The sequence below is a fragment of the Antennarius striatus genome, chromosome 12 (assembly GCF_040054535.1).
Source record: "Antennarius striatus isolate MH-2024 chromosome 12, ASM4005453v1, whole genome shotgun sequence".
Taxonomy (NCBI): domain Eukaryota; kingdom Metazoa; phylum Chordata; class Actinopteri; order Lophiiformes; family Antennariidae; genus Antennarius; species Antennarius striatus.
Window position 1 is genome coordinate 6,404,315 of NC_090787.1, and position 13,310 is coordinate 6,417,624.

At 45.8% G+C, this 13,310-nt stretch overlaps 1 protein-coding gene across 2 annotated transcripts in view; it reads right to left on the reverse strand.

The window, feature by feature from the left end:
• LOC137605264 (coiled-coil domain-containing protein 141-like) overlaps positions 1 to 13,310 on the reverse strand; it is a 37,796-nt gene that overhangs the window by 22,549 nt on the left and 1,937 nt on the right. For both annotated transcript variants that reach the window (XM_068329814.1, XM_068329813.1), the window contains 7 exons: positions 10,835 to 10,957; positions 8,841 to 9,050; positions 5,109 to 5,184; positions 3,294 to 3,421; positions 2,649 to 2,756; positions 965 to 2,130; positions 574 to 697 (listed from right to left, as the gene is read on the reverse strand). In XM_068329814.1, coding sequence (XP_068185915.1) covers positions 574 to 697; positions 965 to 2,130; positions 2,649 to 2,756; positions 3,294 to 3,421; positions 5,109 to 5,184; positions 8,841 to 9,050; positions 10,835 to 10,957 — 1,935 coding nt within the window. The remainder of the gene's footprint in view (positions 1 to 573; positions 698 to 964; positions 2,131 to 2,648; positions 2,757 to 3,293; positions 3,422 to 5,108; positions 5,185 to 8,840; positions 9,051 to 10,834; positions 10,958 to 13,310) is intronic.

Below are 13,310 nucleotides of genomic sequence, written 5' to 3' on the forward strand. Positions count from 1 at the left end.
CTGTGTAACTCATTGCTGTCTGTCTTGGCCAGGATTACCTGGGAATCGATGGGACTTTTTCCTGGTTAAACAAAGGTTCATTTTTTAAAAATGGTGTATCCATACACAATAAATCAACTCGAATCCACAAGCCTGCAACACAAAGGCTCATAAACTGCTCCTTTCTTTCATTTATTCATTCATCTTCTGTACCGCTCCATGATCTGCTGTGGTGGGTCACTGGGAGCTGGAGCCTATCCCAGCTGACTCAGGGTGTGAGGTGGGGGAAACTCTGGGTGCCACGCCAGCGCACCGCAGAGCTACACAGAGGCACAGACATAACACTCACGCACACACTCACTCCTACAGTCAGTTTGGGACTGGCCAATTAACCTGAAGTTAATGCTTCTGGAGGTGGGAGGAAGGCGGGGAACCTGGAGAGAACCTACACAGACATGGGAGCACATGCAAACTCCACACAGAGCGGGACTCGAACCCAGAACTGGCTTGCTGTGGAGCGACAGAGCTACCCACTGCACCGCCACGTCACCCACAAACTGCTCTTGTGTCTGTAAAATGTATGTTGTAGGTCACCTTCTTCACAAAGCGCTCCAATGACCAGGGTAGCTCTTTCTTCTGATTGGTCAGTTGGGTTTGTTGAGTAAGGTCTTGTTCACTTTCAGTCTCATTTCCCAGAATTCTATGTAGTTCTTTAATCCTGGCAGAAGATAATCAATTAATTAGCGATACAGATTGATTATATTTGTGAGCAAAAAATGTTGATGGTTGATTGGATGCATGGTACATTATACTCATCATTAAAATGTTAGTAGATATAAAGTATGAGAAGTGATCCTGCTGACGTGGTTCATCGTCTCAGTCCTGATGATCTAGTCTGGATATAGTTCATTTTATCAACTAGAAAGCTGACGATGAATCACTGGGTCACTGAAGTCTGCCCAATTGGTTTCTATCGTCTTCTTACCTTCTGGTTGTTATAGCAACAGATCTGGTCTCTTCTACGGGGGACCCAGACTGAAGCACTCTGGTGTCTTTTGATCTGGACCCAGACTGAAAGTCTCTGGTGTCGTCTGATTCTCTGGATTTAGTCTGAAGGTCCCTGGTGTTGTCTGATCTGGACCCAGACTGAAGGTCTCTGGTGTCATCAGCTCTGGACCCAAACTGAAGGTCTCTGATGTCGTCTGATCTGGACCCAGACTGAAGGTCTCTGGTGTCATCTGATCTGGACCCAGACTGAAGGTCTCTGTTGTCGTCTGATTCTCTGGATTTAGTCTGAAGGTCTCTGGTGTTGTCTGATCTGGACCCAGACTGAAGGTCTCTGGTGTCGTCTGATTCTCTGGATTTAGTCTGAAGGTCTCTGGTGTTGTCTGATCTGGACCCAGACTGAAGGTCTCTGGTGTCATCTGATCTGGACCCAGACTGAAGGTCTCTGGTGTCATCTGATCTGAACCAAGACTGAAGGTCTCTGGTGTCATCTGATTCTCTTGATTTAGTCTGAAGGTCTTCTTTCTTCTCGATGTTGGATCCTGACTCAATGTATGTGGTTGTCTCTGCCCTGAATTCAGACTGAAGTTCTTTGATCCTTTCTTGCCTGGATCCAGACTCAAAGTCTGTGGTTTTCTCTGCTCTGGATCTGGACAGGTCTCCAGTCATCTCTGGTCTGGATCCCAACTCACAGTCCGTGGCCTTCTCTGGTATGTATCCAGACTGAAGGTCTCTAGTCTTCTCTGATGTGAATTTAGTCTGAAGATCTTTTGTTTTCTCTGGTCTGGATCTAGACTCCAAGTCTGTGATCTTCTCTGGTCTGGAACCAGACCATAAGTTTCCAGTCTTGTCTGATTTGGATCCTGACCTAATATATGTGGTTTTCCCTGTTTTGGATTCCTCCTGAAGGTCTTTGTCAAACCCTGCCAATTTGGAAAGGTCTCTGATCTGCTCTGATCTAGCTTCAGAATTAAGGTCTTTGTTCTTCTCTGATATAGACTCAGGCTGAAGATTTCTGGTTTCATCTGATCTGGAGTTTGGGCTCAGATCTTTGTTCTTTACTGATATGGATCCAGGATGCAGGTTTGATGTAGATCCAGACTGAAGATGTTGCTCCGCGATCTGGTCAACTGAGAGACTCCAGCCCTGCAGTGAAAAGTTATCCAACTTTATTACATTTATATTTATTACTATACAGTAGAAAATATCAGGTACTCTAAAACTTTATAAACTCTGCAAAAACGTATTCTTGCCTGAGACGGTTCTGTGGAAAAACGAGCCGCTCACCTGGAAAATGGTCACAAACTACTCACTCCTAATGACTACACCTAGGAGGGCCACCCAGGGCTCGGGGGCCCCTGACTCTATTGGGAACCATTTGTGAACTCGAATCCTGATCTATTATTCCAGGGTGAACTTTGGTCTTATCTTGAAACACAGGGGGGAGAGACTTGAACCTGTGATAAGTATTTGTTCTGGTGAGAGGACTATAAACATGTGAACCAGTCAGTCTTGTGGGGCTGTGTTCTGACACAGATCTGTTTGGGCACCACACTACTGATGTCAACGATCAAATTAAACAGCTGAAGGTCCAGAACCCGACCATATGGCCACCTTCTAAACCTGTTCTGACCTAACAATGAAGCACTGGTGTGGTTCTCCACCTGTTGGCACTGCGACCCGGTGGCCCAGTCCAGCCGCCGCCTCCGGTCCTGCAGCACCTCCACCAGCTCTTCCAGCTTCAGCGCCACGCCCCTGCTGCCCTGTGAACTCTGGGAAGACATCATTAGAGTCGGAGAATGCCCAGACCTCTTCACTGGTGGTTCATTGGTTAGGAGACATCAACACAACTCTGGCTCCTCCCTGTGAAGACACCTGAGGCGCTTCAAGAGTCCAAACGTTCTCAAGGACCACTGATTAATATGAAGTGTGTAGGAACTAGTTTGTCCTGCTGTGGTTCTTTTGGAGCACATAAACACCTACATGACACCTACGTGACACCTCCTAACTGTGTTTCCCATAATTCCCAGTGTAAATGAATGGGTGGAGTCTACCCTCTGAAGAGAACAGTCTATGACAGGCTGGACTGCCTTCCTCCAGAACATATTCTGGAGTTCCATCTGTCATACATTAGAACTCCAGTTCAGGAGGTGGACCTGCTACGTCTACTCTATGAGGGGTGTGAACAAACACCATGTGATCACCCACAGGAGGTCCCAGTTCTAGACCAAGACCCACCAGAAGACCTACTCGTCTGTCCTGCAGGTCGACGAACATTGAATAGAGCTAGACAGAACAGGAGAACTCACCTCTTCCTCTTCCTCGTCCTGGAGTAAAGTTCCTGTCCTCTGGAGGGCCTCAATCCTCTGAAGCCATTGGAGTTTTTGAAGGAGAACGCTGCTGCTGGTTAAAACCAGCAGAGACTTTTTAAGAACATCTGGAATCCAAACGCAAAGGCTGTAATAATGACTGGAGCGCAGAGGGTTAATTTAACATTTACATTTAATTCACTGATCATTAAACTCTGATCTAGAGAGCTAGAAGAGTGGCACTGGTTCCTCCCTGCAACGCCAGCTTCACCCAGTTCCTCAAGACTCTATGCGTGGACCAGTGTGGTTTACAGCAGCGGTCCCCAACCTTTTTAGCTCCACAAACTGGTTTCGTCTCAGACAATATTTTCACGGACCGGTCTTCATTTTCTCAATAATCATTAATAACGCCAGGACAGCTGTAGTCTAATAATAAATCATCTGCAGTGGTTTTATGTAAGATGCAGACATCAACATTATAATATTGATAGTGGTTGATATCGATAGTGGTCCCCTAGATCAGTGGTTGGGGACCACTGATCTAGGGGAAACGGGAGACAATAACACCTGAAGTGTGTTCAGGACGTCCGGTCTACTCCGCAGTTTGGTTTTCTTTACGGTCACTGCAGGAAATCCCACTTCACAATTACAGGAGGTTGGAAATGGAAGCAGGGTTTAAGATTCTTTTTGGGCGATCTCAGGATAATATGCCTTGACTTTAATCCAGAGCACTGGAGCAGTTGTGTATGCTTAATTTTGTGGGTTGGTAACCTGTCACGTGACCGAGACCTGTCAAGCGGGACAGACGCACGCATTCGTCTGTGTGTCATTCCGCACAGACGTCACTTTTCAAAATAAAACATACAGTAGTCTGGTAATCCATTTTTAAAAAAACAAAGTCAAACTTTCTGTCCAGTACTGGTCCGCGGCCCAGGGGTTGGGTACCCCTGGTTTGCGTTACACATGCCCCCCATATTATGAAGAAAAACTACAACTTCCAGTGATTTAAAGACACACACACACACACACACACACACACACACACACACACACACACACACACACACACACACACACACACACACACCAACACCAGTGGAACAAAGTCAAAGTCATTAACCTTCAGCAATGTCGTCAGGATAGAAACCTGTCAAACCTTCTGCTTCCTGATTGCCTGAACCAGGTTCCTGATTGATATCAGGACCTCAGATGGCCTCCAGCTCCACCTTAATGGATGTGGGAGTTCTGTCCGAGTAGGACTTGCTCTTCAAGCCCCACCTCAAACAGAACGGCCTTTGTTCACAGTTTACAGTCTAATTCTCATCTAACGCCTGTGACTGTCTCTAGAACCTGCAGAAAACGATGACTCATACAGGTTTGACTTCCACGCTGCCCCAGGAAGTCTCAAAAGACTTCCCAGCTAATCCAGAAAGCTGCTGCAGACATTCTGATTAGAATAGGGTTAGAGGTCACCTCTCTTCTGCACCATTTGATCAGAATAAAACTTTAAATGTTCTCATGTACAAAGTCGTTAACAGTCAGGAACCAACATATAGTACCTCCAGGAACCTGCAGTGCCTGAACACACATCTAGAACATTAGGCTTCAGGCTCGCTGGTGCTCCAAAATTAGAATGGGAGGCACAGTGTGAAGACCGGGTCCTCATGTGAACCCAGCTTCAGTCTCAGGGAGACATTCTAGAGACGAGGTCCTGGACATCCAGTGCTGGTTACTGTTCTAAGGATACCGCAACACTAGATGATAACATTTACTACACTAAAGAACTTCAGGACTTAGACACGCATCCTAGGTTACCTCTCCTCATGGACTTAAGCTGCCCGTCTTCTGCTCCGAACTGATGATCCTCACATCTGTCCATGCTGATGGAAAACTAGATGGAGACAAGAAAAAATTTACTGCAACCACGGGTGCGTTTAAACCAGGTTTAAAAAGTGTAATTCATTCTCATCAACCCGATGGGACCTGCAGAGAAGCACAGCCTCTAGCAAACCGTTGCCATAGCAACATCAACCCTCCGACATTCATCAGGACCATTTCATTGATGTTTGTTTATCACTACTCTATCTCCAATGATCTCAGGTCAATCCTCTCAGGCTTGTGTTTCCCTCACTTTAACAAGACCAATCTCAGTTCAGACCCAACCTGCCCGTTTTTTCTGACCTGTGTTCTGATTGGCTGGAGGCCTTCTTTTGAAGAGGTGAGGTTCTGTTGATGTTCCTGAGACCGCAGTGTGGAACGTCATGCTTTATATGAGTAACAAGCATTACTGAATGCAGGAATAAGGAACCTGTAAATGTGTTAATTGGAGTACAGCGCTTTAGTTCATTTTGCTAATTCACCTGGTTAAACCAGGCTACATGATGAAAGGTTAGGTGTAGGGTCAAGGTTAGAGTTGGCAGTGGCGGGCAGTGCATTTCATACCTAGGCCTTTAGTGACTGTTCTATTAGTCAAACTTGCATAAATACATCATATAATACTATAAGTGGCTTCCACCGCTGCCACCAATGTAGCGTTCAGGACTGAGGCGTTTATAACTTCTCTCAAATTGGACAAAAACCATCACTTCTGAAGAGGCGTCAGCTCTACTCCTTTTATTGTCACACAGAAGAACCCACAGCCACACCTTTAGAGATAACACAACTACGTCACAACAAAACCCACTGAAACTAAACCTAACACACACCCTTATAGACACACAACTACGTCTCAACAAGACCCACTGAAACTATACTAACACACTCCACTGGAATCCAGTGTGTTATACACACCTCAATTGTGTATAACACCGGTTATTTTCCTGCAGTGATGGCGTTTTAATGAAAAACGCTCTTAATGAAAAATAAAATAAAATATATCTATACATATATATGTATATATATGTACATATACATATACAGTATATACACACACACACATATATATATACATATGTATACAGTATACACATATATATATACTGTACATATATACACATATATGTGTATATATACATATATATACTGTATGTATACACATATACATATATTTGTATAAATGTATATATACATATATTCACAACATACTTAAGGAAAATGCATTAAAATTAGGGCTGTCACTTTAATGCGTTAATTAGATTAATTATGCTGCAAATTAACGCGCTATAAAAATTAACACAATTAATCGCGAGTGGCAAGTCAATGCGCAAGCATTTTAAATTTGTCCCATTGAGGGACCCGTAGGCTGCAGTGACGTCACTTCTTACCTGCGCCACTAGTCAAAAGCAGGGTGACTGATTGATTCTGTGCTGCCAATCTGCGCTGTAGACGCCTCCATCAGTCTGCCCCAGGGCAGTTGTGGCTACACACGTAGATTACTATCACCAAGTATGAATGAGGAGTGAATGAATAATGGATCCGATGTAAAGCGTCTTTGAGTGTCCAGAGAAGTGTCCAGTGATCTTCGATCACTGATGGCGCCGCGGATGGCCGCCTCGGTGTTTCGGTGCGCCCTTGTTTTTCTTCTTTTGAGCTTTAATTCGGTTTTCTGACACTCTGATGGCTACTACTCCAGGGAAGCTCTCATGGCCATCAGAGCTACTACTCCGGAGGATTTATTTCCGACTTTCCTGGCCTCAACTGCAGTTTGGACTGCACAGATTGGGACGTGTTTAGGTCTGCCACCAACAGCCTAGATGAGTACACGGACACTGTGACGTCCTACTGTACATCACCTTCTGTGAGGACAGCGTCATCCCAACACGCACCAGGGTTTGCTACAACAACGACAAACCCTGGTTCACAGCCACACTCAGAAGGCTCAGGTCAGAGAAGGAGGCTGCATTCAGAAGTGGGGACAGAGACAGATACAAGGAGGCCAAGTACAGATTTGGTAAGGAGGTGAAAAGAGCCAAATCTGCGTATGGTAAGAGAATGGACGAACAATTCTCAGCCAACAACTCTGCCTCTGTCTGGAAAGGGCTCAAGGCTATCACCGATTACAAGCCTAGAGCTCCCCACTCTGTCAATGACCTACATCTGGGCCACAGCCTTAACGACTATTACTGTCGTTTTGAAAGACAATGGGACAAACCTGACCCCCCAATCATTATCAACGACCAGCCACTGGACAGCAGCCCCATCACCTCCCCCACTGTCTCATCGGGTCCTTCACAGCCCCACACCACAGCCCCCCCCCCTCCCCACACCTCTCCTTATCAAAGAAGGAGAGGTGAGGAGTCTCTTCCAACAACTCAACTACCGCAAGGCTGCAGGTCCAGACTCCGTCTCTCTCTCTCCACCTTGAAGCATTACTCCAACCAGCTGGCTCCGGTGTTCACTTAGATCTTCAACACCTCACTGGAGACCTGTCACGTACCAGCATGCTTCAAGACTTCAGCCATTGTCCCAGTTCCCAACAAGGCAAGGATCACAGGACTTAACGACTACAGACCCATCGCTCTGACATCTGTGGTCATGAAGTCCTTTGAGCGCCTTGTCCTGACCCACCTCAAGGACATCACTGGCAACCTCCTGGACCCTTTACAGTTTGCCTACAGAGCCAACAGATCTGTAGACGATGCTGTAAACAAACTTTGTCCTCCAGCACCTGGACTCCCCAGGATCCTATGCCAGGATTCTGTTTGTGGATTTCAGCTCTGCTTTCAATACTTGACAATAAAACCTTTTCTGATTCTGATTCTGAAAAGCACTATATAAATCTGATCCATCATCATTATTATTATTAATAATATTATTTTTATTATTTGTACCTTTTGTAAAAGCGAATTTTCATATCATTAAAGTAGCTCCAGCCTAATGTATCATTTAAATGCAAAACATGTCAAGGACACAGAGTTGAACGTAAGCTTACCCTTTTAAAAGAAAAGCCTGTTGGCATCTTAATATTTAGTTGCCTTATTTAGAGGCATGTTATACTATTCATTTTGAATTGCTGTATTGAGTCAGTTTTAGTACTTATTTTGATTGAGAGCCTGCTTATGTGCCTATTTGAGACAGAGCCTTATTTTATTTCTGAATTTTATTTATTTTATTTAACTGTATTTGTATTGCATTTTTGAGAAATGCACCTGGCCTAAATGGTTTGCTGATGTGCTTGGCGATTAGATTAATAATAAAAATCCTGTAATTAATTAGATTAATTTTTTTAATCGCCTGACAGCACTAATTAAAATACAACTTTTATTGTAAATATTATTGTGATTTCTGGTTATGTTAGTCCACCACTGAGAGTAAGGTTTAGATAGATCCAGTTCATTGATCACACACTGGGTTAAGGTGAGGGTAACCCTTAGCAGAACACAGTGTTAAGAAAAGGAAATGTTCAACAGTTAGATTGTTAGTCATCAACTGTCTCAGGACAGTTTCTCATTCATTTCTCATTTACTGCCTTTAGCAGAGGGTCTGGCAGGAATTCAGATGGGTCGCGACCCCCTCATGGGACGCGTCGCTACCCGCTGACGGGTGGACTTAACGTCTGGATAGGTGTTGGACTGATGGTGCCTCCTGAACATTTGTTCCATTTATTACCTCCAGCACTCTACAGTAGAACTCTGACGCCAGCTTCAGGACCTCCTGTCGTTTGTTCAGCAGGTGGAGGAGTAACGACCATCCCTCACTCAGGGACGAGCCCATGGCCTTATACACCCCCTCCTCCCCGTCCCGTTGGGTCAGCATCCAGTCCCTCCTCTTCCTCCGCTGACTCTCCTCCACCACAGCCAGGACGTCATGCTCGTGTTTCTAGAACGACAGCACCAGAACACGCTCAGTCTGGAACACGTGGATATATCTGACCTCCTGTTGTGATTGTACCCTGGTTTAAATGAGATCAACTTTTATTCTAAGAGGAAGCAGCAAACGGCAAAACGGCATTGTGGAATCACAATACACAGTATTCCGTGGGTCTTCACAAATTAGTCAAAATGCCCTGAAACAGAGTTCTACTGCTGGCAGTGTTTGGATCACTGCTCTGAGAACAGATGTCATTAAACGACTTCCATTGGAAGAAAGAAGAAATAAACTGCCTCATCGTAGAGTCTTCTTTTAAGGGTTTTGGCCGTTTTCACACGTTACGCGACGCTGCCTCCATGAATAGAGAAAAGGAACTGCAAAATAACCTTGTGGCAGGCCAAAAAAGTCATTTTAGATGCAAGAAATAGGCCACATACAATCTGACCTGGGACCAGGATTGGCACGTAGGCCGGACTTTGGAGATGCTACGCATAAGGAGCATGTTACTGGAGGTGGGAGGAAGCTGGAGAACCCGCAGAGAACCCATGCAGACGTGGGGGGAACATGAACAACAGTGGTGCCACTGCCCCACTGCCCCCGTCACGAAGCCCATCTACCCCTCATTAGCTCCACCTTCTGAGACATGACCAACAGCCGCAGTCAGTGGCTGTTCCAGTCGGTGGCCACATGGACGGTAACGCTCTCACTGCATTGGTGCTTCAGGTCCTTTGTTTTCCAGAGCACAAATATCTGGATTCTTTGAGTATCAGAACTGAAGACACAAACATCTGTATTTTTTCCTCTTCCTGATTTACTTCAACCTGGATGACTGAGAACCTACAGATATTTCTCCTCCTTAGCTTTTTCTCCTGCTCACTTACAAAACCTTCAATGACCGACACCTTCATGTTGGAAGCATAATTGTGTCCTTACGTCCCAGTAGACTGCTACACTCCCACAGTGCAGGGATACTAGTCGTTCCATGGATGACAGGAAGTCATCTGGGAGGAAGAGCCTTCAGCTGTCAAGACTCTGGTCTGGAACGACCCCTGGTTCAGGTCTTGGGGCAGAACCTTCAGTGTTTAAGAGGAGCTTCAGACCTTTCTTTGTGATGAAACGTAGTGCTGGCAGTGGCAAACCCATACTACTACCCCTCTGACCCCTCCCCTCAGGGTCTAAGGGAAAATGTGGGCTATAAAACAAAGGAAACTTGTTTAAACTACACCACATATTAATCAGTAAGGCGGTTCCGGGTTCGAGTCCCGCTTTCTGTGGAGTTTGCATGATCTCCTGTGTCTGGGGGGGTTCTCTCCGGGTTCTCCACCTTCCTCCCATCTCCAGAAATATGAGCTTCAGGTTAACTGGCCGTTCCAAATTGTCCGTAGGAGTGTGTGTGTGTGTGTGTGTGTGTCTGGTGTGTGTGTGTTTTTCTGTCCGGAGTGTTCCCCGCTTCCTGCCATAAGTCAGCTGGGATAGGCTCCGCGTCCACTGTGGAGGATAGGCTCCACCCCCCCGCCACACTGGATGAAGCGGTTGAGAATGGATGGCTGGAGAAACTAATCTGTTGCTGAGGTGTGACGATGACGTCTGCATTGGCACAAACTCAAACCCTCGTGTGTGAGTGAGTTCACCTCTGACCTCACTCACACACGAGGTCAGAGGTGAACTGTGAGTTCAGGTCTGCAACACTTCTAGAAAACACTACTATTGACAGTGTGCATTTTTTATTAATACGATTTCTAAAATAAAGTCCAGTCATCGTTAAGGACCAAACTCTGTGACTGTGGGTGTACCTTCAGGGTGTCCATCAGCTGCAGCTGTTCACGAAGCAGTGTCTGGTTCTCTTCCTGGTTGGACCCGATCTCACAGAGAGCAGGCTGGACCTGGACCAGGTGGAGGTGGACCACAGACCCACTCTGTGAACAGAGAACAACCTGAGTGGGCGGGGGCACAGACTCACTACATGAATAGAGAACCTGAGTGGGTGGGGCCACAGACCCACTCTGAACAGAGAATAACCCGAGTGGGTGGGGCCAAAGACCCACTCTGAACAGAGAACAACCTGAGTGGGTTGATACTGGAGTTCACTTCTGTCTTCACTACAGAAGTGGAAAATGAAGACTCTTATGAAGAAGGTAGTACTATAACATTGTTACAGAAGAAGAAGAAAGTCAACTTTATTTATCCCCAACAGGGAAATTATATTTACACTTTTACATACATACGTGTTTGACAAAGTATACAATATATTGTTGTGTACTGGCCCCTGAGCAAACACAACACACTGGGGGCCTGCAGGCTTGCAATTAGTACAACAAGCAGTACATGGGGAGCAAGAGTGACGGGTCGCAACTTCGAGGTGCGTCCCAAATGAGTAGCTTGTAAGGGGGATGGCACCCTGCTCAAGGGCGCTTTGGCAGTGGCCAGGAGGTGAGCTGACACCTCCCACTGTCAGCTCAGCTCACTTTGTGGCCACCAACACGTTCCTTCTGGCTGGTGGTCACATCCTTTCTGGACTTCCTGACGTAGCCCAGGACAGATGTGAACTCTGACCAGTCAGCACTACTTCCTGATGTCACAGTCTCCCTCAATACCTGTCAGTCTGAAACAGCCCTGGAACATGGACCCAGACATTCAGGCCCTACAGAAGTGGTCTTTCCTGCTCACAGACACCTTGCAGTAAGCAGGAACCAGCAGGACGGAAACATGGTCTGAGGCACCAGCGTGGGCACAAAGGGGCCGCTGTGTGCCAAAGTGATTCCACCACGAGTGGTGAAGTCGACATGCTGATGGAAGAGCAGAAGAACATCACAAAGGATTGGAGTTCCCTGCTTTCTCATGATGCTTCCAGATGTTTGTTTTGTAATGAGACGACACCATCATGCTGCTTCCTCACAGCGACAGCAGTTGTAACAACAGCAACAGCACTAGCAATAGCAGTAGCAATAGCAGTCATAGTAGCAGTAGCAATAGCATTAGCCATAACAGTAGCAACAGCAGTAACAACAGCAGTAGCAATAGCAGTAGCAGTAGCAATAGCAGTCATAGTAGCAATAGCAGTAGCCATAACAGTAGCAACAGCAGCAGTAACAGCAGTAGCAATAGCAGTAGCAGCAATAGCATTAGCCATAACAGTAGCAACAAAAGTAGCAATAGCAGTAGTAGCAATAGAAGTAGCAATAACAGTAGCAGTAGCAGTGGCAACTGCAGTAGCAATAGCAGTAGCAACAGCAGTAGCAATAGCAGTAGCAACAGCAGTAGTAGTAGCAACAGCAATAGCAGTAGGAATAGTAGTAGCAATAGCAGTAGCAACAGCAGTAGCAATAGTAATAGCAATAGCAGTAGCAAAAGCAGTAGTGGTATCAATATCTGTAGCAACAGTAGTAGTAGTAGTAGCAATAGTAGTAGCAACAGCAGTAGCAATAGTAGCAGCACACCAGACCAGACACAGGGGACAATGAAACACAGGTGAAACACATCAGGGCGGGGTAGGCGATCACACCGGGTGGAAACACGGGACGGGAAGTATAGATCTGAGAATTGAGCAGCGCTAAGCATTTCAGAATAAAGGATTAAATAACAATGACTCAGTCTGCCAGGCAAGACCTGTATGTTGTGTGTAGGAACGAGTCAATACGAGAGGCTAAAACTGGTAAGAGTCAATACCAGAGGATAAAACTGGTAAGAGTAAATATCTGAGGATTACAGGGGTATGAGTCAATACCAGAGGATTAAACTGGTACGAGTCAAAACCAGAGGACAAAACTGGTAGGAGTCAATACCAGAGGTCCAGTGCATTCAGCGTAGGAGAAATACTGATCATTTCCAATAAAAGGGTGAACAAGTCAATCACATAATAATAATTACAATAATGAGAATTAGTGTTTGGGTAACGGGAGACAATGACACCTGAAGTGTGTTCCGGACATCTACTCCGCAATTTGGTTTTCTTTATGGTCACTGCCGAAAATCCCGCTTCACAAAGACAGGAGGTTGGAAATGGAAGCAGGGTTTCAGATACTTTTTGGGCAATCTCAGGATAATCTGCCTCGATTTTTAATCCAGAACACTGGCAAGGTTGTGGGCGCTTAATTTAGGGGTAATGGCTGGTACCGGTCCGCGGCCCGGGGGTTGGGGACCACTGCACTAACACAGCAACAGACTAACACATTAACAGTAACACACCAACACACATACACAATAACACACAAACCCATCAAACACCCAGTTGCAGTTACTGCACTTGTTTCTGTTGACACAATATGGCTG